Source organism: Miscanthus floridulus, chromosome 5, assembly GCF_019320115.1.
Source record: "Miscanthus floridulus cultivar M001 chromosome 5, ASM1932011v1, whole genome shotgun sequence".
Lineage (NCBI taxonomy): Eukaryota > Viridiplantae > Streptophyta > Magnoliopsida > Poales > Poaceae > Miscanthus > Miscanthus floridulus.
Window position 1 is genome coordinate 47,734,354 of NC_089584.1, and position 26,584 is coordinate 47,760,937.

Consider the following 26,584-nt stretch of genomic DNA (forward strand, 5'->3'; position numbering starts at 1 on the left):
GATTATCATGACAAAATTAATATTAGTGCATATTTATTATTGTCTAATTAGTTGTTATTATTTTTAAATAATAGATATAATTAGTCAACTATTCTCGTTCTATCCACCTTCATTCGTCCAACCAAACAAAAAAAAATGACTCGTCTCATCTATCCGACCAAACATGTATCGTGTATATTCTTACCCCAATATCCGTGGATCACCGTATCCCATCCAACTTCGTCCTCCAACCAATCGCACCCTTATACGAAACAGTTCTAGGTGATGGATGATTGAAAAAAAGGGGGGAAACGCTAGATAATTCTCTTTGCAAAAGCTTGTATTACGTGGAGTAAGGCAGCACCGTCTGTCGCTCCCCACGGCAACGAAAACGACGACGGCACTCACGTTGGCATGATTGTAGTGCGCGTTACTCCCGCAGCCGTGTCGTAAATGGATAGCTCCATCCGTCCCCACCCCACCACTGCATACCACACCAGCACGCACGCAGCATATATGCCAGTGGCAGTGCCAGTGCCAGGCAGCCATGCCGGTGCCGCCACCCCATGATCCCGATCCCATTCCCAGGCACAGAATCCAGTGCCCGACACAGACAGGGAGAGGCGACCACATCTATCTATCTCTTCTCCCGAGCAGCAGAACGTCACGTGCCACGGACAGGGGTCAAGCGTGATCGGTCGCCAATGTCGGCGGCGGGCAGCAGCCGCGCCTTCTCGTTCTCGCTGCCCGCGGCGGCGGCACCGCTGCTGCTGGCTCTGGCGCTGGCAGCAGCAGCAGTGTCGGCGCTCGTGCTGCCAGCGACGGCGGCGGCGAGCGGGTTCAGCTGCCGTCCTGGCTCCCGGCCGGTGCTCTTCAACTTCGGGGACTCCAACTCCGACACGGGCGGCATGGCGGCGGCTAAGGGGTGGCACCTCACGCGCCCCGAGGGCCGCGCCTTCTTCCCGCGCCCCACCGGCCGGTTCTGCGACGGCCGCCTCACCATCGACTTCCTCTGTGAGTCCAGTCTGCCGCCACCCTTCCATTTCTGTCCTCATTCCTATCCCCAAAAGAGCAGCACTCTGCAGAGGATTCTGCTCTGATCTGTTCTTGATCCAGTCTACCTTGAATTTAGGACTAGCACGTGAAGCGCTCTACTCGTAACTCGTATTACTAGCTTGGTTGGTCGCTGTCCTTGCCCCTGTCTAATCTCATTTAGTCTCCTGTCCTTGTGATCATTCATGGTCGCAGCAGACTCTGCCCCAGCTCCCTTGTTTCCTTGACACAGGAGAGAGAGAGAATCTGTCTCTGCCCTGTTCTCTCTATCTTCTGCATTTGTAGGCCGGTGCGCGCGTGATGAGAATTGAAATGCCCAAACTTTGCAAGGATGGGCAGAGATAATATGCTTTTCCATATGCATCAACCCCTTTTTGCAATGAGCATTCAATACTAATGTGCTTTCCTTTTGAATGGGGCAGCCTGCATCCATGAATGGCGGCATTCATTCATTCACACCTTCAGTGCGGCTGCTACACATGATCCCTTAGCTGCACTCGCTGTAACACACTTTTTGACTTTGAGATTATCTTTTCTTTCTTTTTTTTTTCAAAAAAAAGAGAGTAGAGTATAGAAAGTGATCATTTAATATATCAATATCTCGATAAATATATAGAGTTGTATGGTTACAATTGTTATGATAACAGTTTTATAATATTGTGATGTACATATTACATTTTCCACTTTGCTGTGGAGGGCTTAGCATGCACATCTCAATAAAGGTGATATGAAATATACTACTCCCTCCGTTCCAAATTATAAGTCACTTTGACTTTTTTTGGTTCATACATTTTGCTATGTATCTAGACATATTATTATATCTAGATGCATAGTAAAATGGATGCATAAAAAAAGTTAAAGCGACTTATAATTTGGAACGGAGGGAGTATCTGTTTAAGTCCTTTTTTTCACAGAGAAAATAAAAAGGTAGTAATACTTTCACGAAACTTCGTTTTCTTTAAGCAAATCTGAGCACTAGTTTTGGCATGCGTTGATCGTCAAGCCTTGCCAAATGTGAATTGAGATAGGTTCACCTTGTAATCTGCGCAAGTTGTTCTTCTGTACTGATTTAAGCTCATCAGAGACTTCAATAATCCCAAATAGCTGATTTTTATTTTGGGTAGCTCTGTTCTTCACATTGTAATATGATCATGTCTCTCTTCCATGTACTTCGAATCACTAATTGATGCTAGAAATGGTTGTTCTCCTGCTAAAGTTTAGTTTGGCCCAAATTGCATCCAGGTGAAAGCTTGAACATCAGCTACTTGAGCCCATTTTTGAAGGCATTGGGTTCCAGTTACAGCAACGGTGCAAATTTTGCCATTGCTGGTGCAGCAACACTACCACGAGATGTTCCATTTGCGTTGCACATACAAGTCCAGGAGTTCTTGTACTTCAGAGATAGATCCTTGGAACTCATCGATCAAGGTTTGTTGAATTCTGATCATGCCTTCTCCCTTCAATCAATATATAATTCCTCAAAAAAAACAAAATCAATTAGTACAAATGAACCGAAGATGAGAACCATTTATATGTACAGTGAGTGAGAGCTCTATTTGAACAGTTGACTGTAAATTTACTGGCTTCCATATTTGTTAAATGCAGGACTGAGTGGTCCAATTGATGCACAAGGATTCCAAAATGCTCTCTATATGATAGACATAGGCCAGAATGATGTAAACGCTCTTCTGTCCAACTTGCCCTATGATCAAGTTATTGCCAAGTTCCCACCAATTCTTGCTGAGATTAAGGATGCTGTCCAGGTAAACCTTCTATTTTTTATTTTTTCCCTTATTTGTACGATTTGACAATTTACTTTCTTTTTGGATACCACAAGCAGCAATCCTCATTGCACATGCTTTTCTGATGTCGAATGTACAAACTTGCTACATGCATAAAAGAGATGATTTTATTAGTAATTCCTTGTACCTGCTTAACTTACGAGAACGGTTGCACCCCACTAATCTCTGTATTCTTTTTTTTTGTCAAACCCCAGACTCTATATAGCAATGGTAGCAAAAACTTTTGGATACATGGGACGGGTGCTCTCGGTTGCCTTCCACAGAAGCTTGCCATACCAAGGAAAAACGACAGTGATCTTGATCAGTATGGCTGTCTCAAGACCTATAACAGAGCTGCAGTTGCATTCAACACAGCGCTGGGAAGCCTCTGTGATGAGCTGAGTGCGCAGATGAAAGACGCAACGATTGTATACACAGATATGTTCCCCATCAAGTATGATCTTGTTGCCAACCACACTAAATATGGTGAGCAAACAAAACACGTTAGTTTCCGCCCATATCGTATAGTACAAAACACACACAATCAGACCATCCGGGAAGCCCCTTGGTCACTCGTTTAACATTTGTGTTCTTCATTCAGGCTTTGACAAGCCGCTGATGACATGCTGTGGGTATGGAGGGCCTCCCTACAACTACGATTTCAACAAGGGTTGCCAGTCTAAGGATGTGACGGCCTGCGATGACGGCTCAAAGTTCGTCAGCTGGGATGGCGTGCACCTAACGGAGGCAGCCAATGCGGCTGTGGCCAAAGCGATACTGAGCTCAAAATACTCCAAGCCCAGTCTCAAGTTTGATCAGTTCTGCAGAGTCTGATACTTGTTCATATCTGATACAGTGGCTTTTAGTTTAGGCAAATTTACTGAACAGAACTTGGCACTTCAAAGTCTAAATGGGTGGATCCGCTTCTGATAAATTGAGTAACTTGTTTACCCGTCAGGGAATGTGACAGACAATGCAATATTATCTGGTTTCCCCAGCGCAGCATGGCACCTGAAACGAGTTAACTGTTTGACCCATCTGTCAGCCATAGCCCATAACTTTGTAAAACTTCAAATATTGTGGGCCACATGTCCCTTCAAACTACATGTCCTATCCGATATCTTTTATCAAAGAGTGAAATGCACCATAGATTTTTTAACTTTTCCGGCATTCTCATTAGGTTCATGAACTCTCAAACTGAACATTTTCTCAATTTGAGTTCTTCATACAAGCATTTCTGGGAGTACTTATTCCCTTTGAAATTATACAAGTTCCCTCTCATAGTACGTCTGTTATGGTCGGTAGGACCTATGAGAGGAGGAGTCGTAATAGTGGCTAAGTCCAGGGAGTCTGTTAGATATTTGCAGTAGTTTAAGGAGGAGAATTAGGAGAGATTGGTTATGGATTGTAATCTGGCCTATAAGGCTCTAAACCGTGAGATGAAGGGGGATTAGCCTGGGATTGAGACTATTGCCTCCCTTGGGCGCCCAGCCCCCTGTTTCCCGTCATCTGTGTCGCCCTTCCTGTTCTCCTTCGCAGAACCCACCACGGCGCCGCCCTCTCGACGCCGAGACTCCAAACCTCGAACCTTTCCCTCTCCTCCATATTTTCTACGCTCCAAGGTTCGTCGCCGTACCAACCTGGTATCAGAGACCATGTCTTCTTCCTCACAGCCACCCTCTCTGCCCACCACCACTGCAGCCGCCGCCATCGCATCTACTACAGCACCACCGCCCACCACCACCGCCGACATAGCCACCACCACACAGCCGCTCGCCGTCACCACCACCCCACAGCCGATCATCCCCACCCTCCCGCTGGCTTACTCCCAGCCGCCGCCGCCACCGCAAACGCCGCAGGAGGCCTTCAATCAACTTACGGCCGCCATCTATGGGATGCAGCATCAACTAGGGGCCCTGGCACTGCGCGTGACTGCGCTGGAGGATCGCAGTCCCGCCCCCTCGCTGCCCTTGCCGCTGTACGGCATGCCTGGATACGGTGGCATCCCGGCTCCGCCGGCAACCGAGCCGGTCATCTCCGAGCTCGGCACCACTTCGCCATATCACATCCCGTTCCAGCCGCAGCGCTCGCAACCCCAATTGCCGCCACCGCGCCCACCCCCATCCACAGGCGTTCCCATCACCCAAATCAGCTTCCCGCACTCCCCATCACCTGTCCCATCCCTCTCGTCCATCATCAACGGATCGAGGGCTTCACCGTCCACCACCGTCCCCATCCAATCAGCCCCGTACCTTTTCCACACGCCGGCTGGCCATGACACCGCATTCACTCCCCGGTTTCCCAAGCTGTCCCTACCCATCTATGAAGGTACCGAGGATCCTCTCGGCTGGCTGACGACCTGCGAACAATTCTTCCATGGATATCAAACTCGGCCGTCAGATCGTGTCTGATTTGCGTCTTACCACCTCAAGGGGACGGCCAGGCAGTGGTACCTGGACTTGGAACGTGATTCGGGACGCCCGGAGTGGGAGCCGTTCAAACAGCTCTGTCAGCAGCGGTTCGGCCCTCCCTTCAGCACCAACCACCTGGCCGAGCTGGCGCGCCTCCCCTTCACCTCCACGGTGGAGGCCTACGCGGAGCTGTTCCAGGCCTGGGCAATCGCACGCTGGTGCTCTCACACCGCTGCAGAAAGCGCAGCTGTTCACCGGTGGCCTCCCAGAGCAAATCCGCGCTGATGTCGAACTCCAAGAGCCCCAAGATCTCCAGCGCGCTGTGCGTCTCGCACGCGCATATGAGCGGCGCAACTCGTCAGCCCTGCTGGCTCTCCCGGCGCCCCCCCCCACGCGCGCCGCGCCGGTTTGCGGGCAATCAGACCGCGTCGGCTCCGACTCCGCAATCAGCTTCAACGTCATCGTCTTCGCCTCTCCAGCCGACTCGCACTTTCAAACGCTTGTCCCCGGAGGCCATGGCGGAGCGGCGCAAGCAAGGGCTCTGCTATAACTGTGATGAGCCTTATGTTCGCGGCCATAAGTGCGCCCGCCTATTCTACCTTGAAGTTGCAGACTTCATTGAGGAGGAGCCGGCTGAAGATGATCCTGCTGCTCCGGCCATCCAGGACCAGGGGCACCCTCCGTTCGATCCGGATGCCCCTTTGATCTCCCTGTCCGCGATCACCGGCATACGCACGGCGGACACGATGCAGCTGCGTGTCCAGGTTGGCGACCACGAGCTCACAACATTACTCGACTCCGGTTCCACGCACAACTTCGTCAGCATGAACGCTGCGCGCCGCGTCGGGCTCCACTTCCACGACAGCGGTGGCGCCCACGTAGTGGTTGCCAATGGCGACCGCGTGGCTTGCCGTGGCCTGGCGCGCGACGTCGCCATCAAGATCGGCGAGGAGTTCTTCTCAGTGGATTGCTTTGCCATTCCGCTGGACTGCTATGACATGGTCCTCGGGATCACGTGGCTTCGCACCCTTGGACCCATACTCTGGGACTTCGATGACCTTTGCATGGCGTTCACTCACCAGGGGCGCCGCGTCCTATGGAAAGGCATTGGGTCGACGCGCTCTGACATTCCTCCGACAGGCCGTCTGCACGCCGGTCAGCTCTTCCCGGCCAAGGGGACGGAACCCATGCTGCTGGAGCGTCTGCTCGATTCTTATGCAGATGTGTTCGCAGCCCCGATCGGTCTCCCTCCTGCTCGACCTTGTGACCACCGCATCCATCTCAAGCCGGCTGTTGATCCTGTTGCTGTTCGGCCCTACCGTTACCCACAGCTTCAGAAAGATGAGTTGGAGAAGCAATGTGATGAGATGCTTCGGCAGGGGACCATCAGGGCCAGCACCTCCCCGTTCTCAGCACCAGTCCTGCTTGTCAAGAAGCATGACGGCTCCTGGAGGCTCTGTGTCGATTACCGCGCCCTGAACGCAGCGACGATTAAGGATAAGTTCCCTATACCCGTGGTGGAGGAGCTGCTGGACGAGCTGCATGGGTCCAAATTCTTCTCGAAGCTCGACCTATGCTCCGGTTATCACCAGGTGCGGGTGCACCCCGCTGATGTTGCCAAGACGGCATTCCGCACGCACCAGGGCCATTTCGAGTTCCTAGTCATGCCCTTTGGGTTGTCAAATGCGCCATCAACATTCCAAGCCCTCATGAATTTCGTTCTCAAGCCGTTCCTCCGTCGCTGTGTCCTGGTGTTCTTTGATGATATCCTGATTTACAGCGCCACATGGACGGAGCACCTACAGCATCTGCGCGCCGTCCTCGACATCCTTCGTGAGCACCAGCTACATCTGAAGCGTTCCAAATGCTCCTTCGCTGCTGCATCAGTACACTACCTGGGGCATGTCATATCACCGGATGGCGTGGCCATGGACGCTTCCAAGGTTGCAGCAGTCCAGTCCTGGCCGCAGCCGCGGTCAGCCCGTGGCCTGCGTGGGTTTCTCGGTCTAGCGGGCTACTACCGGCGCTTCGTCAAAGACTACGGCATCCTCGCTGCGCCACTCACCAGCCTGCTGCGCAAGGAAGGCTTCAGCTGGTCCGACGACGTAGCAAAGGCCTTCTCGGCGCTCAAGGAGGCCCTGTCCTCCGCGCCGGTGCTTCACTTGCCGGATTTCAGCAGCGAGTTCACGGTCGATTGTGATGCGTCGGGCTCCGGGTTCGGTGCAGTGCTGCACCAAGGCGCCGGCCCTATTGCGTTCTTCAGCCGCCCCTTCGCAGCTCGCCATCTCAAAGTGGCTGCATACGAACGCGAGCTGATCGGACTCGTCCAGGCGGTGCGGCATTGGCGCCCGTACCTATGGGGCCGTGCTTTCGTCGTCCGCACAGATCATTATGCCCTGAAGTTCATGCTCGACCAACGGCTGTCCACGATCCCGCAACACCAATGGATAAGTAAGCTGTTCGGATATGACTTCCGCGTCGAGTACCGCCCGGGACGGTTCAACGTGGTCGCCGACGCCCTGTCACGACGCGATGGTGATGCTCCGCTGCTGGCTGCGCTTCCGGCTCCAGCTCCAGCCCTCGCCATGGTGTCGGTGCCCACCTTCCATCTCTTCGATGTTCTTCGCCAAGAGCTGGAGTCGTCGCAGGAGCTCCGTGACCGCCGGGACGCGGTCGCGGCTGGCGCACAGGGCAGCTGATTGGTGCGTGAAGGACGGCCTCCTCATCCACAAGGGCCGTGTCTTCGTTCCCTCGGCCTCTGCTGTCCTGGAGGACGTGCTGCAGCAGGCACATACAGGCGCCCATGAGGGCATCCAGAAGACGCTGCAGCGACTCCGAACTGAGTTCTTCATCGAGCACGACCGCCGTGTCGTTCGGGATTTCGTCTCCACCTGTGTCGTCTGCCAGCGCAACAAAACAGAGACCTTGCACCCGGCGGGGCTCCTCCAGCCGCTGCCGGTGCCGTCTCGTGTTTGGGCGGACATAGCCATGGATTTCATCGAGGCTCTTCCCAAGGTACACGGCAAGAGTGTTATTCTAACCGTGGTTGACAGGTTCTCCAAGTACGCCCATTTCATCCCGCTGGGGCACCCGTACACCGCGACGTCCGTCGCCCGCGCTTTCTTCCACGACATCGTCCGCCTGCACGGGTTCCCGGATTCCATCGTGAGCGATCGCGACCCCGTGTTCACCGGCCAAGTTTGGCGGGATCTGTTTCGCCAGGCGGGCGTCCAGCTGCGCATGAGTACTGCCTTCCACCCCCAGACGGATGGGCAGTCCGAGGCGGTGAACAAGACCATCGCCATGTATCTGAGGTGTCTTACTGGAGATCGGCCCAGGGATTGGCTGGACTGGCTGCCGTGGGCGGAGTTTTGCTACAACACCGCCTACCACTCAGCTCTCCGCACATCGCCGTTCGTCGTGGTGTATGGCCGCGCCCCTCCAGAGCTGCTGCCGTATGCTCCTGGTCGCGCCCAAACTGATGTCGTGGACTCTATCCTCTCCGACCGCGATGAGTTTATTGCCGAGGTTCGTGCTCGCCTTCTGCAGGCCCAGGAGCATGCCCGCAAGTACTACGACGCCAATCATCGCCGGCTGGAGTTCCAAGTGGGGGACTGGGTGTGGCTTCGTCTTCTTAACCGCCCTACTCAGTCCCTCGCTCCGGGCAGGCGTGGAAAGCTTGCTCCCAAGTACGCTGGGCCGTACCAAGTGCTGGAGCGCGTGGGGGAAGTGGCATACCGGCTCCAACTTCCGCAAGGCGCGCGCATTCATGATGTCTTCCATGTTGGCGTGCTCAAGCCTTTCCGAGGGCCTCCTCCGTCGACGGTGCCATCGCTGCCTCCTCTTCGGCACGGTCGTCCTCTGCTTCGGCCTGATCGTGTGCTCCGTTCCAGTCTTCGTCGCGGAACCTGGCACGTGTTGGTCCAGTGGGCTGATATGCCAGCTTCAGAAGCAACATGGGAACCAGTTGATGATTTCCGCGCAGCTCATCCGTCATTTCAGCTCGAGGACGAGCTCTTTTCGAAGGAGGGGAGAGATGTTATGGTCGGTAGGACCTATGAGAGGAGGAGTCGTAATAGTGGCTAAGTCCAGGGAGTCTGTTAGATATTTGCAGTAGTTTAAGGAGGAGAATTAGGAGAGATTGGTTATGGATTGTAATCTGGCCTATAAGGCTCTAAACCGTGAGATGAAGGGGGATTAGCCTGGGATTGAGACTATTGCCTCCCTTGGGCGCCCAGCCCCCTGTTTCCCGTCATCTGTGTCGCCTCTTCCTGTTCTTCTTCGCAGAACCCACCATGGCGCCGCCCTCTCGACGCCGAGACTCCAAACCTCGAACCTTTCCCTCTCCTCCATATTTTCTACGCTCCAAGGTTCATCGCCGTACCAACGTCCGTCGAGTTGAATTTTTTGATGATTGAACGGCTTCCAGTGGCGGAGCTTGCAGATAAATCAGGGGGAGCCAATTAGTAGTTTGATACTATTCATCATCTCTAACTTTTTTTACAGCGCAAGGAAAGCATATGGCTGGGAGGATATCAATGGATGCGAGGAGGACCCAGAGCAAGGGGCTATAGCCCAGCTTCACCTAAATAAAATGCCCATGCAAATATATACTTAAGTCTCATTTGGTATAGCTTCTACAATATTTTCAATAGTTGTTTTTATCAAACGGGTTAAAATGAAACAACTCCTCAAGTAGAACTCAAAACCCGGTCTCACACGGGGTGGAAAGCCAGATGAAACTGAAAATAGTAGTTTGTCTTAGCTCCGTTTCCCATATATACTATGAAAAGATTTTCATCGAATGTTTTATGAAAACAGTTTTAACTCCACCAATAGAGCTGTTCATGGAGCCGAAGCCAAAAAATTACTCTACCACGAAACAAAGCTATACCAAAATGAGGCCTTAGTAAAGGCAAAATGTGAATACAAACTATAAAAAAACTAATATCTTGGCCTCCAAAGGAAGAAAAATAGCTACACAAATTGTCCATACAAATTTTGTAAATAATAACTAAATGGAAACTACCATGCATACATAGTACTATAAGTGAAAAGATAATCAAAACTTCCATACATGTACTATAAGTTGAAATAAGAAACTAATAGTTCGGTTTCCATACCTAGTGCTATAAGTAAAGTTTGAAAAATCATGTCTTTCACATCTAAGGGCGAAACAAAAACTACCATATTGATTATGTAGGTCAAGATGTGATGTCTCTATTAGAAGATACAGAAAAAAAATCAAATTTATAGAGAACTAATATATAAAAATAATATTGTAGAATTCGATGAGGTATACAGCTAAATTTTTCGTGTAACAAAAACAAGAAAACTATAGAGAATGTCTATAGAAAAAATTGCACTTATGCACAAGTGGAAACAAATGTGAGCACAACATGTCGAACAAGAGTATGATAGGACGGCATGAGTAACAGGTATGAGATTAGCAACTCCTTATGTAAATAATAGTTCTACGGTTTATTTGGAAAGGCTTAAGACATCGACAGATGCTGGTGTAATGATGGGACTCGCTAGTATAGCTGGCTAGCTACTTGAGGCAACAGTGGCTGTAGTAAATATAAACAACATTATGAAAAATCCGACTATCTTAGAACAAAAAAATTACTTATTCCACAAGAGAAGGTTTGTAAAAGATCTGGATAACGATTTTATTGAGAATGGAGTTAGCTCATCAATAGGAAACCTAAGGCTACCATTCTTAGATCTTGATAGAAGATGCACAACCATGAGATAACAGTGGTAAAAATGAAAGGAAAAGAAGAGAGAGATGACAATAGTTATAAGCTAAAAAATTGGAGTCAAATTCATAAAGAACAATTACAATAAAATAAATAAAAAGTTATATGCAAAAATTTAGTTTCACGTAAAAATACATAAATATTATAATAATAAAAAGCTAGCTAATTGGTGCTATCGTTGCATGGCTCTATGTTTAGCTATTTTTGCTTTGCAATCCTGGTAGAACCAATTTTGTTCCAAATTTTCTGTTTATAACCGTATCTCTGACTTATTTAAGCATTTTGATTATCAATTCCTTTGGACTCTGATTTTTCTAATTTCGAACTTAGCCAATTTACACTGATAATCATTAATATTTTCTAATTAACATATTAATAACTTCTTGACCTTCTGGCAAACGTGGATGACTGTGATGTTAATTAAGATGATAGATACATGAAATCCAACTACACCATATTGACTTTTTTTAAGGCACAAGAAGAAATTTTCACTCCAAAGGAAAAAATAACAAGTAGAGTAAAACACCACTCTTACTATTCAGACAAGTCCATGTGAAGAATCAAAAGCAAATCACTGAACGAGTTATCAGTACTGAGAAGATACAATCCCTGCTACTGCGGCGATACCAAACTGCAAGCGCACACACACACCACACAACATTGAACACACAAACTGAGGGGGTGTCCTAATGGCACTCTCTTCTACTTACCATGAAGAAAGCAGCTTCAGCTGGCCGTTAATTAGTCAATGCGTCATGTGTGAGATGATTCCTGCTGCCTGGGATGCCGGGTCAAGATGCCGGCATGAGAAAGGAGAGCCCAGATGTGGGTTATGAACTCTCCGCCATTAGCGAGCTGCTCGAGGTGCCCTCTGACATTGTCGGATGGTGCGACGTAGAGGATAATCTCCGCCCAGAACTCGGCCAAGACCTTCCAACGGAGCTCTCCGTCTCCTATGCACTCCTCCAGCTCCTTCCCAAGCTTCAACCCTTTGAAGAAGATGGTGTCATTATTATCATTCTCCTGGTCTGATGATTCTGAGAGCTCTGTCAAAGCCTTCTCCAGGGCGTGTCTGTCTGCTCTTGCGCGCTCGCGAACATCATCCTCCTGATCCTGGTACAGCGCCACTGTTGCTTCTTGCATCACCTTGTCAAATGTGAAGATGGTATCTGCAGGGTTGCCGGGGAGCAGTCCCGGGACAGAGGCCATCAGGTATGCAGAGTGCCTGGATAAGCTGGTGGCAACCTCAAACTACTGCTTGAGTGTTTCATTATCGTGGCCAGAGTAGTCCTGACTCGTCTCCACAATCTCACGGTAGTTGGTCGCGATGTGCCATATCAGCATGGTGTCTGTCAGGTCCCAGTCCTCCCTTTTCAGTGTGTACTTAAACTGGCTAATGAACACTCCATTCCGCCGCAGCGATGCTTCTCCGTTGGTTAGATGACCACCCTCAGCAGCAGTGGACTTGAGGGATGAAGCAATCTCACGCTTCACGGCATCTGGCAGCCTCACTTCGTGCACAATGCTACGGCAGTACCAGCATGTCCAAATCTTCCATGTAGTTTCATTGACTAGCATCAGAATTTTGGCAACAATGAACATGAAAAGCACATTTGCTCTCGGTTGCTTCACTTGCGCAGAAGCTTTATACCAACGGCTGCCTTCAATTACCGAGTACTGGCCTATCTTGTTCTGCCAATACTTGAATAAGCTTGGGTTTCTTCTAAGGACATGGATAAACTTACTAAGAAGGGAGTACATGAAGCCTCTGGATGGTCCTTTCCTCACATAACTAGTTGAGATGCACGTGCGGCACGCACGTGTCTAAAAAAATCTTTCATAGTAGAAGAATAATAATCAAAATTATAAATCCAATTGTTTGTTGGATGGGCGCTTGTTGCACTGCCAGGTTTGATGAAGGTCCTGTAGCTGCTTCCTGTTCTCCCTTCGCAGATGAAGCTGCTGCTGGTGTTGTTCCTAGTTCTAGTTCTCATAGGTGCCACCTTGTGAGAACCTATTAGCTCTCAGTGGGCTATGGTTCCACATCCTTGTCGCATGGTGAAGGTGATGAGGTCGAATTCTTTCTTGCCTCAACTTCATTGGGAAATAAGAGCTGAATGGTGTTCCAGATTACAATGTTGATGGTGCACGATCTTCAGCTGCTGCAGAGTGGCAATCATTTAGTCAAAGCCTTTAGAGTTTATATTGATCAAACCCATGTGTTGTCGAGATTGCACAGCTTTGAAGAAAGACTTACCTGATTAATTGCCTGCATTTTGGACACCGTTTTCCGCACTTGGCTGCAGTATGTCTTAAGCATTTATGCAGAAGCTGTTTAAAAGAGTAGCAGTAATATGAGTTTCAGAAAAGTTTTCAGATCAGAGCAATGATGAAACTGATTTAAAATATTCAATAACATAATTACATCAAAGAATGTTCAATTCAAAAAAGTTACAGGTAACACCATAATGAGCAAAACATTAGGTTGGTGGACAATGTACAGATAACCACCACTTGGTTGAGATTGAGAAAAGGTTAATTTGAAATGATAAACCTCAGGATTAAAAAAAAACCTTTAGTACAATAATAATTTATTTCCACTCTAGCCTAACAATATTTGTGAACTAAACACCATATTTGCCGTGGAACTAACAGACTAATCTTTGTTTGAATCAAGAATGTATGCTGGTCAGCAAGAATGTACACTTCAAATAGTTGGAGCAATCGTCTATTGGCATTCCTTAGCAGAATAGCAGACAGCAACCAAAATGAACTAAATATGTTGAGAAAGCAACTGCATTGTATGGTTAAAGCAACTAAACTGGACTATACAGTGATTCTTGCTATGTTCCCTGCCGGATGCAAACTTTCTGAATTCAAGTAACCTTTTTTACTTGAAGCACAACCAAAGTAATGATGAAAATCATAGTACTCCAGTCTTGTATATATAAACAAAATCATGAAAGAAAAAGGAATTGGAAATGCGCTAGAACAGCGCGAGTACATTGCAGACAAGCTTTTGTGGTCCATTTGCCTGGGGATAATTAGCAGGTTTCTCTGACACTAACCAACAAAATTTTACCAAAATCCAGGATCATTCGTTAAACTTCACTTTCGCTAGAAGTGCACAAGTACATGGCAAACAAGTTTTCGTGGTCCATTTGCCTGGGGATAATTAGCAGCCTTCTCCCACACTATCCAACAAAATGTTACCAAAATCCAGCATCATTCATTAAACTGCACTTTCGATAGTTGTCAGCATAGAAAATGAATTATGCACGTCACTGGAAGCAACTGACATTGCGGTTGCACACAGTACTAACAAAATGAGCCATGGAAAGTTTTCAATTTCTTCTCTTTTGCATATAGATTTTCAGAATACAAGCAACTACTTCTCCAAAAACACAGCTAGAAATTACATGTGCCCACAAGGCATGGTGCTCGGCTCAAAGCAGATGTCCAGGCAAAACTGAAGAATATGCAACTCCCAAATCAATCACCAATACCATCTACTATGAAATCAGAAATGTAACTCATATACAAAAGAAGCATCCTTACCGCTCAAGAGATCTCCTCCCGGAGGCGACCCATACACGGCAGCGTTCTCGCCAGGATCCGTACACCTCCTTGTCGCCCACAACGACAACCTTCTCTTCCTCCTTAGTCCTTCGCTTCCGATTTGCCATCCAGGGGATTTCCAAATCAACGCCAGATAGAGAACGCACAAGAAGATTGTACTCCTACTACGAATTTACCCAAGAAAATCAAATCAATCTGAGGAACACACCTGTGGCAGTGTCCGTCTTGTCGTCTTCGTCGTCGAGAGCGAGAACCACCGGCAGGATCTTGGCCATCGGCGGTGCGGCAGAAGTGGGAGGAATCAGGAATGGCGTCGGCCTCGGTGGAGCACGAAAGGGTCGCAAACGGATCGTGAGGGAGGTGCAGCGCGGATCGGGATTGTCAGAGGAGTGGAGACGGATGGCCGACGCGGGAGATGCGGGCGTGATCGTGATTGACGGGATTTTTTTTTCCGCTCGTGCGTTATTTCGGGGAGGGGTTGCGGCCTTGGGGAGGGAGCGGACACGCGTGCGACGGTGATTTTGTTTTCCACCTGACTGTGCGTTAAAGGCTCGAGGGTGGAGACATATAGGGCGCGTTTGCGAGGGTGACCGAACGGCCCGGCTGCACCCTCCAGCTGCAACTTCCCGTGTTAGCTGCCCTTCGTCCCCAAGTGAGCCTGGCCCATCTGATGTAAAAAGTCTTCTCTCTCCTAGCTCTGGGGAAGCGAAGAAAATGGCCATTTCTCCACGGCCGGGCTGGTGGCAGCGCTCCCGTGGCTCGCTGCAGCGCTCACGCGAGGATGGAATCACCTCCCGAGCGTGTACGACTGCTCACCTCATGTGGCTGTGGCTAGGTCGCCGTTCTTCCTCATCACTGATGCACGAACGCGTGGACGTCGTTTGCACAAGCCCCCCGTCCCGAGTCCCGACCATCCGTCCCCGGAGCTGGTCAACTGGACCTTGTGGAGTCGGCGGCGATCGTGGCAGAGCTAGACCTGGCGAGCACCGCGGGCAGGTGCGAGGGCGAGACAGCCCCCGCAGTGCGGCCATCGTCAACTCCGGCAATGCCAGGCCGGCGCCGCGCCGCGTGGGGCCTGATGTGCCGCCACCGGAGCCTCGTCCGTGTGAGGTCCACCACCATAGGGAGAGCGCCTCCATGGATCCGCTACGACCCGGGGAGATCTACCCGCCTGGTCTGGGAAGACACAGGGCCGCGTCATCGCAAGTCGGGGAAGGACGAGGCCGCGCGCCGCCGGTCGGGGATGGAGCGGTGCGCCATCCTCAAGCTCATCGTGTCCGCCGAGGACGCCATGGGCAACGCCATGCGCACCACCTCGCTCTCCCTCGCCGAGCCGCGCTCCGCTACGTCGTCAATCGCGGGGCTCGCCAATGGCGGGCAGCAGGTGGCGGCCTGCCGCGCAGTGCGCGCACGCGCGCGCTTGAGGTGCTCGCTTCCCGTGCCGCTTGTGGTGCTACCGCGGTCTGCGTCTTGGCACCACGGCGGGAGGATGGCGAGGCATGCCTTTGTCGCGGCACCGAGACTGGAGGCGGAGCAAGTCGAGGTGGGACGACGTCGAGGTGGTGCTGAGGCCTGGCCGAGCGCGCGCGATGGCCTCGAGCTTGCCGGCGGCCATGGCCGCGGTAGAGCAGGCCAGGTGCTCGATGAAATGCCGATAAGGATGGAAAGTTGACGGTGTGGTGGTAAGCCTACCAAAATGTTAGTGTAGAGTAGCCATATCTCCATTTGGGCTGGAAGCAAACACAATCTCGCTCGGGCCGGGCTCATTTGGTACAAGAGCGCAAACATGAGCAGTTGCATCCATCCGGAGCAGGCCAGCTCAGGCCTGGACAAGTTGGGCAGGCCAGGCCGGCTAGGTACAGGGTCGCAAACGCGCCCATAAGGCCTTGTTTAGATTGCAAGTTTTTCCACTCTCTCTTCGTCACATCAAATCTTTGGACACATGCATGGAGTATTAAATATAGATAAAAAAATAACTAATTACATAGTTTGATTGTAAATTACGAGACGAATCTTTTGAGCCTAGTTATGCCATGATTGGACAATAATTGTCAAATACAAACGAAAGTGCTACAGTGCCAAATACTGATTCCTAACCTCAATTTAAACAAGGCATAAATAACGTTTGTCATCGGATCGAGTTGAAATATGTGAGAGAGGATTATAAGCCATAGATTTTAATGATGTTAAAATCTTAGGTGCAATTTCATTGGTGCATAATGATTGGCTTTCTCAGCGGGGGACGTATTGTTTGGTGTATATAAAATAGTTTGGATTGGTCCCTTATAGTAGATATTAAAATCTATGGCTCATAATCCTCTCTCATAGGCTTCAACTCGATCCGATGACAAACGTTATTTGGATCTCTCCCACCCTCTAGCCTTCAACGCACAGTCAGGTGGAAAACAAAATCACCCTCGCACGCGTCTCCGCTCCCCTCCCCTGCAAGGCCGCAACCCCTCCCCGAAATAACGCACGAGCAGGAAAAAAGGGGTTTTTGGATTGCTGCAATTACAATTTTGCAAGTTTGGAAAAACGTCATTGCTATTCGCCTATTTTAAAACCTGCCATTACAATTCTTCTTCACCTTGAATCGTGCCATTTTCTACGTATTCGACAGCATTGGGCCCACGTGCAGGTGACTAAAGTTCAATGTATTCTCGTATGTCCCAAAATACCCCTGCAGTTTCTCTCTCCCTCTTCTCACTGACACGCAGGCCCCAAATGTCATCTTCTTCCTCCTCCTCTCCTCATCTTCCTTGCTGAGCAGCAACTACCGCCAATGGACGAGCTGACGAGCAACCGCGGCCACGCCTCGCGCTCACGCCCCTCCAACTCACGTGCACGGCCGCGCCGCGCCGCATCACCAACCATCTCAGAGCCACAGGCGTCACAAAGGCGGTCGTGGGCGGTGAGCTCGACAACGTGCGCTTGCTCTACGGCTCCGTCTCGAGCGCCTAGCAGTGGCGAGCAGGGCAGGTCGCGCGGGATTCACTAGGCCTATGGCCCCAGGACCTGCAGTGCCCAGCCAGCGGTGGCCCAAGCACTGGGAGCCGGACCTCGTGTGTGCGTCGCTTATGGTGCGGCGGTGAGGGAGTCACAAAGACGGCGACGACGGGTTGTCTCCAGGCGGCAAAAGCTCATGCGAGCACGCGTACGGAAGAGAAGAAGATAGGGCAGGCCTAGGGGCGTTGGTAGTGCTCGTAGCGGCGGTGGGGGTAGCCAAGAACAATGGTGACAAGGTCGGCTTCGATCTCGCGACCATGGCACTAATGCGCAGCAGCGGAGAGGGTGAGGGAGCGCCCGGCAAGGACCCATGTCTTTGCATCTCCATTGCAACCAAGCGCCTTCAGTTTCTAGCTAGCTAGGTTCCTGAGCACGCACTTCTGCTAGCTAGTAGCCATGGCTTTCCGGACCCGCTGCCTCGTCTCTCTTCTTCGCCATGGCGCTCGTGATGATCGGGGGCAGCAGCACGTGCCACGCCGCACGACATCTCACCGACATGACGACTGCCCTGACCGCCCGTGCGGGACCTCCGTCCGCCATGGCCGCATGGGACCACCGTCGCCATGGCGCTGATGACCAGATCTACCACTAGCATGCCCTGGCCTACGGGCGACGCGGCCTTGGGCGAGCAGGAGGCAGCAGGGGTGCCTTAGGGAGGAGCGGCCGCCGACGTCCGGCAGCCTCCCGTGTTGAGCTCGGTCGTGAAGCAGAGTTGGACTTAGACCATGCTCTAGCTGGAGGTTGAAGGAAGAGCTGACATGTGGGGCCTACACGTCAGCGAGTGGAGGGAGAGAGAAGAAGCAAGGGTATTTTAGGGACATACGAGAATACATGGACCTTTAGTCACCTGTACGTGGGCCCTGACGCTATCGAATGTGTAGAAAATGGCACGATTCAAGGTGAAGAAGAATTGTAATGACATGTTTTTAAATAGACAAATAATAATGACTGTATCCAAACTTGCTAAATTATAATGGCAGCAATAAAAAAAACCAAAAAAAAATCCCGTCAATCACGATCACGCCCGCATCTCCCGCGTCGGCCATCCGTCTCCACTCCTCTGGCAATCCCGATCCGCGCTGCACCTCCCTCACGATCCGTTTGCGACCCTTTCGTGCTCCACCGAGGCCGACGCCATTCCTGATTCCTCCCACTTCTGCCGCACCGCCGATGGCCAAGATCCTGCCGGTGGTTCTCGCTCTCGACGACGAAGACGACAAGACGGACACTGCCACAGGTGTGTTCCTCAGATTGATTTGATTTTCTTGGGTAAATTCGTAGTAGGAGTACAATCTTCTTGTGCGTTCTCTATCTGGCGTTGATTTGGAAATCCCCTGGATGGCAAATCGGAAGCGAAGGACTAAGGAGGAAGAGAAGGTTGTCGTTGTGGGCGACAAGGAGGTGTACGGATCCTGGCGGGAACGCTGCCGTGTATGGGTCGCCTCCGGGAGGAGATCTCTTGAGCGGTAAGGATGCTTCTTTTGTATATGAGTTACATTTCTGATTTCATAGTAGATGGTATTGGTGATTGATTTGGGAGTTGCATATTCTGCAGTTTTGCCTGGACATCTGCTTTGAGCCGAGCACCATGCCTTGTGGGCACATGTAATTTCTAGCTGTGTTTTTGGAGAAGTAGTTGCTTGTATTCTGAAAATCTATATGCAAAAGAGAAGAAATTGAAAACTTTCCATGGCTCATTTTGTTAGTACTGTGTGCAACCGCAATGTCAGTTGCTTCCAGTGACGTGCATAATTCATTTTCTATGCTGACAACTATCGAAAGTGCAGTTTAATGAATGATGCTGGATTTTGGTAACATTTTGTTGGTTAGTGTGGGAGAAGGCTGCTAATTATCCCCAGGCAAATGGACCACGAAAACTTGTTTGCCATGTACTTGTGCACTTCTAGCGAAAGTGAAGTTTAACGAATGATCCTGGATTTTGGTAAAATTTTGTTGGTTAGTGTCAGAGAAACCTGCTAATTATCCCCAGGCAAATGGACCACAAAAGCTTGTCTGCAATGTACTTGCCGCTGTTCTAGCGCATTTCCAATTTCTTTTTCTTTCATGATTTTGTTTATATATACAAGACTGGAGTACTATGATTTTCATCATTACTTTGGTTGTGCTTCAAGTAAAAAAGGTTACTTGGATTCAGAAAGTTTGCATCCGGCGGGGAACGTAGCAAGAATCACTGTATAGTCCAGTTTAGTTGCTTTAACCATACAATGCAGTTGCTTTCTCAACATATTTAGTTCATTTTGGTTGCTGTCTGCTATTCTGCTAAGGAATGCCAATAGACGATTGCTCCAACTATTTGAAGTGTACATTCTTGCTGACCAGCATACATTCTTGATTCAAACAAAGATTAGTCTGTCAGTTCCACGGCAAATATGGTGTTTAGTTCACAAATATTGTTAGGCTAGAGTGGAAATAAATTATTATTGTACTAAAGGTTTTTTTTTAATCCTGAGGTTTATCATTTCAAATTAACCTTTTCTCAATCTCAACCAAGTGGTGGTTATCTGTACATTGTCCACCAACCTAATGTTTTGCTCATTATGGTGTTACCTGTAACTTTTTTGAATTGAACATTCTTTGATGTAATTATGTTATTGAATATTTTAATCAGTTTCATCATTGCTCTGATCTGAAAACTTTTCTGAAACTCATATTACTGCTACTCTTTTAAACAGCTTCTGCATAAATGCTTAAGACATACTGCAGCCAAGTGCGGAAAACGGTGTCCAAAATGCAGGCAATTAATCAGGTAAGTCTTTCTTCAAAGCTGTGCAATCTCGACAACACATGGGTTTGATCAATATAAACTCTAAAGGCTTTGACTAAATGATTGCCACTCTGCAGCAGCTGAAGATCGTGCACCATCAACATTGTAATCTGGAACACCATTCAGCTCTTATTTCCCAGTGAAGTTGAGGCAAGAAAGAATTCGACCTCATCACCTTCACCATGCGACAAGGATGTGAACCATAGCCCACTGAGAGCTAATAGGTTCCCACAAGGTGGCACCTATGAGAACTAGAACTAGGAACAACACCAGCAGCAGCTTCATCTGCGAAGGGAGAACAGGAAGCAGCTACAGGACCTTCATCAAACCTAGCAGTGCAACAAGCGCCCATCCAACAAACAATTGGATTTATAATTTTGATTATTATTCTTCTACTATGAAAGATTTTTTAGACACGTGCGTGCCACACGTGCATCTCAACTAATGATGTTAAAATCTTGGGTGCAATTTCATTGGTGCATAATGATTGGCTTCCTCAGCGGAGGAACGTATTGTTTGGTGTACCTAAATAATTTGGATTAGTCCCTTATAGTAGAGATAGCATGCCAGGGATACCAAGGCCCAGTCTGATACCAGATAGAGCATGGTTTGCGGTATCTCCACAACGAGTAGTGCCCCCATGATTGCAAGTGTGATCAATGTATCAGTTTCTGAAGTTTTAACTGGAATGATAGGGCTCTGTGTCTTGAGACTTAGGAAGTACCGGTGCACAAATACTCCGAGGATGACAATGAGTACGGTCTTCAAGATGAACATGACAAAGAAGAAAATCTTATTCTCGTAGATGGATGGATACTTGGTGAAGAAGAAATCGTACAGGAAGGCCAGCTCTACCTCAATGATCCGAAATGCTCTTTTGCCATCCTCTGACGCCAGGAGACCTCTCAGTACAAAATCACGTGTTTCCTGGCGACCGGCCTCGTAGCAGTTGATCCCGAAGTAGCGGCGCTTCAGCAGGTGAAACAAGACAAATGAAAGGCACACATCTTTTGACTACAAGCCACCGCTTGGATCGTTGAACAGCCTATCACTGCAGTTCTCCCAGATCATGTTGACGGTAACAATATCCTCATCGGCTAGCTTAGTCCTGTAACTGTGGGCTTTGGCACTATGAGTGTTGAGGAAGTAGCCATACCACCGAACAAGGTACCTACCGCCTTTGAAATTTTCGTATTTTAGTCTCTTTTGAAAACAATTTTTAGAAAAATACCAACGCCAAAACAATTTCTAAAAATAGACCATTTTTAGGCGTCTTAGCACATGACGCCGAGATATGAGGCTCGGCGTCGTGTCACTCCACGCCGAGGTACTACCACGTCACGGGAGACCGGGGTCGTCGTCGACACGTTGGCGCGTGGGTCCGAGACGTCGGCGTCGTGTCAGCCGACGCCAAGTACCCAACATCGGCGCGGTCGGACTGAGCGCCGAGCTCTGGCCCCATCCGGAGCGCGGCCCAGGCGGCCCAACAAAGAACGGTGGCCCAGAAGCTCGGCGTTGGGTCACTTAACGCCGAGCCTCCAGACCTCGGCGTGACCCGACTCAACGCCGAGGCCTGGACCCTTTAGGCCACGCCGAGGCCCCTTCTTCTTCCTCCCTTCATTCTGAAACCGCCGGCCTCCCTCTCTTTCTCTTCTCCCCCGCGCCGCCACCAAACCCTAACCCCCAAAATCGACCCCCGGTGCCACGATCTCGGCTCCCGAAGGTTCCTCGAGGTAATGGTCCCTCCCCTCCTCCATTCTATCCGCGTAGATGTGCTTACATTGTCCCTAATCATTTGGAATCATGGTTGTTTGGTGATTTGGTATATTTGTGTTTGCATTTGCAAAATGTATGGCTTAGGATGATTGAGTGCATTGTTGTTTAACTGTTATATGTGATGAACATGTTAGGTTAGTTTGGTTTAGTTATTTTGGTCATTAGGGTTATTTGTTTATTGTAGGTGTCATTAGGGTTAGTTATTTGTTGGTCATTAGGGTTACTATGTATTTTATTAATTTGTTGGTCATTACATTTCAATTTGTTATGACTAGAAATGATTATGTTGTTGGGGTTGAAAAACGATGAAATGATATATTTTAGTTTCTACTTATTGGATTGAAATATATTCATATGTTACACTACTTGTTGTGTGATGGCTGTAGATGGATAAATTAGTGAGGTTGCATCATGGAGGCCGTATTGTTAGGACAAGAGATGATAGTTTGGAATTTCTGGACATGTGTGAGGAGTTGTTGATTTTTTCTGAAACACCATCTTTGACCCAGTTAGTGGAGCGAGTGAAGGTTAAGTTAGGCTAGAATGAAGGAGACGTGCATGTTCAGTTTGAAGGTGTCATAGATGTTGGGTCGTCCAAGGGTCCTCGGATCAAGCGGTTGCTCAAAATTACAAACGAGTCTGAATGGAATGATTACAAGGCAGTTGTATTGGCCTCAGAAGTGCGATCTTTGGATTTAGTAGTAAGTAAGGAGTCCGGCTTAGGAAATGATAACTTCGAAGCATGGCCATCTTCCCCCGCTCACATAGGTTATGGTCCTTTGCCTGAAGAAGAAATACTTGTCACACAACTAGGCTACGGTGGAGATGAGGAAGAGAATCCGGTTGCCGATGGTGAGGGCAATCATGATAGTGATGAAGAGGATGATGATTATGTAATTGTTGATGTAGAAGAAGGTTTGGACGACGCTAGCGGAGACTTTTCTATTGAGGATGAGCTTAGCGACGAAGATGATCTTAGTAGTGAAGAAGACTTTGGTGATGCTAGGGCTACGAACCGTTTTGACATGGAGATAGCTGGAGATGATGAGTCCTTCATAGAGGAGATAGCCGAAGACTCTGATGACGATCGCCCTGTTGGTCGTCTGAATTTAAGGGAAATAGAGATATTGTCTAGGGTCTTGCCTTGGAGAGATCCACTAGTTGGTGATTTCAAAGACCTTAGCCATGGTCATAGGGCAGTAGCTGATGGTGGGCCAAGTGATACAACTGTGCCTGATGTTAGCGGTTGCCTCATCATACGGAAGGGCATATTGTTTGCTACCATGGATGAGTTGAAATCATGGTTGCAAGAGTACTCCATTGTACACAACCGACCTTTTAGGGTCATCAATTCATTCAAGGAGAAGAGGTACACTGTTGCTTGTGAAGAACAACAGTGTGGTTGGAGAGTATGTGCTAGGAAGACGAAGGCAGGCAAATGGAAGATTACCTCAGTGAAGCAACCACATGTTTGTGCCACTGCTGAGGCAGAAGAGAACCATCTGCAGCTCAATTCTAGGTTCATTGCAAGGCAATTATGCCCCGTGGTGAAGCATATGCCAACCATTACGGTGTCTGTGTTGGTTGAGATCATCTTCCAACGGTATAATTACTATGTCAAGTATGGGAAAGCATGGAGGGCAAAGCAGCGTGCACTGGAAATAATATTTGGAAATTGGGAAGAAGCTTATGAGCGCCTCCCTGTAATGTTGAACGCAATGAGGGCCGTAAATCCTAGGATGCACTTCGAGTATTTACCTAAGGAGGGTGAAACAAGGAATGGTAGCCAGGTATTTGGAAGGGCGTTTTGGGCGTTCGGGCAGAGCATCGAAGCATTCAAGCATTGCAGGCCCATCGTCTCAATTGACGGGACCTTTCTTATAGGGAAATTTGAAGGCACAATGCTTATTTGTATTGGGACAGATGCAGAGGACCAGCTTGTGCCATTGGCCTTTGCGATTGTTCGGAAGGAGGACACGGATAGTTGGTGTTGGTTTCTCAGGCTAGTAAGACAAGTGGTAATTGGTCTGGGACGTGATGTTTGTGTGATATCCGATAGGCATGCTGGCATTCTGAATGCCATAGAACAAGAGATTCCTGGTTACGGCCAAATACATCACCGGTGGTGCACCAGACACCTTGCTCAGAATCTTATAAGGCGTGATCACACAAAGGACAACTTCAAATTATTTGAGGAGGTTTGCAGGCAGCAAGAGGTTCAATTATTCAAAGACAAGTTAGATGCCCTGAAGTTAGCCACAAATGTTGATGGCAGGCAATTCTTGAGCGAGTTGATGGCGTCGAAGGATAAGTGGTCACTTGCATATGACACGGGTGGTTGGAGATGGGGCTTCATGACTAGTAACATGGCAGAGATGTTCAACAGCCTTCTAAGAGGTTGTCGTGGTCTGCCTGTGACTGCTATTGCCTCATTCACCTTCTACAAGTTGAATTCTTGGTTCGTTTCGAGGAAGAAGCATGCGAGGTCTCTATGGATAGCAGGCAAAGCTTGGCCACTTTTAGCATCTCAGGAACTAGCTTTCTCAAAGAAAAAGTCTAAACGACAGACGGGTTCATGTTTTGATCCGATCAACCATGGATATGAGATTCTAGAGGGTGGCGGAACTAACATTGGTGGTGAAGACCGGGGTGCTTGAAAACATAAAGTAGTGATCAATGAGAACAAGTGTACGTGTGGAAAACCGATCATATACCATAGGCCTTGCTCCCACATGATTACAGCCTGTCGCCTTAGACGTGTTGACCCTAAGGTCCCTCCCCGTATGGCCGCGAAGTTCTCTTTGAGGAACCTAATGAGCACCTGGAATCCTCAGTTCGAGCCATTTCTTGACGAGAGTCAATGGCCTACTTATGATGGCCCCAAGTATGTGGCTGATCTTGGTTTACTCTGGAAGAGTAGAGGACCTAGGCGGCGGAAGCGGTTCAGGATGGACATGGACCGAGCCACGAAAGGTAGATCAACCACGAGTAAGGTTGGGAGACATTTTGTAGAGGACACCCAAAAGAGCCGTTGCTCTGGTTGCCATAAGCCGGGCCACAATAAGAGAAAATGTCCTGAACTACTTAGACAACAGGTATCCATCAAGCTAGCTACTAGAATTGCTTTGTGTAATGGTACATTGGTTTACTTTTGTTTTTTTATTTTTATGTTACTAATGGTTTGGCATTGCTTATGTTGCAGGATGGATCGGTTCCCCCTTCTTGATCCAAGGTTCGATGAGCACCACCGGGCTCGGAGGATCAAGAACGGAGAGGTATATTCAACAATTCGTATGAAAACACTGCATTGTTCATGTTTTGCTCTATAGTCCATGCTCTTTATAAAGTGACATGAACTAATACTTTTTCATGCTTGTTTTTTTGGCAGGTTTTGAATGTGCTGAGGCCAATGACACATGAGGCCTCTACGACCATGGTCTACGACGAGAGGTACACGCCCCTCCTGAAGCTGGCGAACCTTGCTACCGTTGCTCATGTTTGTCGTCGAGGCACGCCACCTTTCAACCCAGCGGCGCTGACGGCGTTGATAGATCGGTGGCGTCCGGAGACACACAGCTTTCACCTACCATGCGGGGAGATGACGGTCACTCTCGAGGACGTTGCCATGATCCTTGGAGTCAAAATCCGAGGATTCCTAGTGACAGGAGACATGGAGTCTGAAGGATGGCAGCAGCGGGTTGAGCACTTCTTGGGACGGCCCCAAGCGGTAGTTGAGGCTGGCAAGAAACGGCGCAGCAGTGGGGTGTCCCTGAGGTGGCTTCGTCAGCAGTTTCGGGAGTGCCCACCCAACGTAGACACCGAGACCGTGACATACTACTGTCGGGCCTACGTCCTCCACATGTTAGGTACGGTTCTCTTCCCTAACGGCACTGGAGACACGGCGTCCTGGATGTACATCCTGTGCCTTTTGAACTGGGAGGATGTCGACAATAGGAGTTGGGGCTCGGCTATACTTGCCTTCCTGTACCGTCAGCTTTGCGAGGCTTGCCGCCGTCCTGGAGGCGCGCACGCTACAATGTCAGGCTGCATCACACTGTTGCAGGTAATAAAGCAAAGTTGTATAAGTTACCACTACAATTCAATGTTTTTTTCTTAACAAAAGTGATTAACATTCATGTTTCCACTCTTTTTTTGCAGATTTGGATGTGGGAGAGGCTTCCAGTTGGGAGGCCGCATCAGCTTGATCCCCCACAACCTTGGTTTCCTCAAGGAGACGCAGTTGTCGCCCCTACCGTGGCACACCTCTACGAGCGAGCCCACGGAACATACCACGTGTCACGCCACGCGTACATCAGCTTCACCAACGAGCTAGACACCCTTTTGCCACAGCATGTAAGTTTCCCACCCTTTTGCCCTAATCGAAGATATGTGCACAAATTGAGCGTCGACTAGTTGATGACGACGTTGTGTACAGGTTTAATGGAGCCCATA

General features: G+C 49.2%; 1 protein-coding gene and 3 long non-coding RNA genes across 9 annotated transcripts; 3 read left to right on the forward strand and 1 right to left on the reverse strand.

Moving 5' to 3' along the window:
• Nucleotides 1–660: 660 nt before the first annotated feature.
• Nucleotides 661–3,939, forward strand: LOC136449929 (GDSL esterase/lipase At1g09390-like). Its single transcript, XM_066450158.1, has 5 exons — nt 661–993; nt 2,275–2,460; nt 2,638–2,795; nt 3,029–3,299; nt 3,415–3,939. The coding sequence occupies exons 1-5, from the start codon at nt 684–686 to the stop codon at nt 3,645–3,647; spliced, it is 1,158 nt and encodes a 385-aa protein (XP_066306255.1). The 5' UTR covers nt 661–683; the 3' UTR covers nt 3,648–3,939.
• Nucleotides 2,380–15,081, reverse strand: LOC136449931 (uncharacterized). Of its 4 annotated transcripts, none has more exons than XR_010758187.1 (4): nt 14,545–15,081; nt 13,244–13,317; nt 11,697–13,148; nt 2,380–2,509 (listed from the first exon to the last, which is right to left on the reverse strand). It is a non-coding gene; the product is annotated as an uncharacterized lncRNA (long non-coding RNA). The 4 variants fall into 4 exon arrangements; XR_010758186.1 differs by having other exon boundaries at nt 2,392–2,489; XR_010758188.1 differs by lacking the exon at nt 2,380–2,509 and having other exon boundaries at nt 10,403–13,148; nt 14,545–14,652; nt 14,774–15,081.
• Nucleotides 15,082–18,563: 3,482 nt separating this feature from the next.
• On the forward strand, nt 18,564–20,850 carry LOC136449930 (uncharacterized). 2 transcript variants are annotated; one of them, XR_010758183.1, is made up of 5 exons: nt 18,564–18,808; nt 18,930–19,037; nt 19,127–19,176; nt 20,265–20,338; nt 20,434–20,850. It is a non-coding gene; the product is annotated as an uncharacterized lncRNA (long non-coding RNA). The 2 variants fall into 2 exon arrangements; XR_010758184.1 differs by lacking the exon at nt 19,127–19,176 and having other exon boundaries at nt 20,434–20,849.
• A 748-nt stretch (nt 20,851–21,598) lies between these two features.
• On the forward strand, nt 21,599–25,791 carry LOC136449932 (uncharacterized). Of its 2 annotated transcripts, none has more exons than XR_010758190.1 (3): nt 21,599–22,089; nt 25,335–25,407; nt 25,521–25,791. It is a non-coding gene; the product is annotated as an uncharacterized lncRNA (long non-coding RNA). The 2 variants fall into 2 exon arrangements; XR_010758189.1 differs by lacking the exon at nt 21,599–22,089 and adding an exon at nt 24,950–25,227.
• Nucleotides 25,792–26,584: the final 793 nt, after the last annotated feature.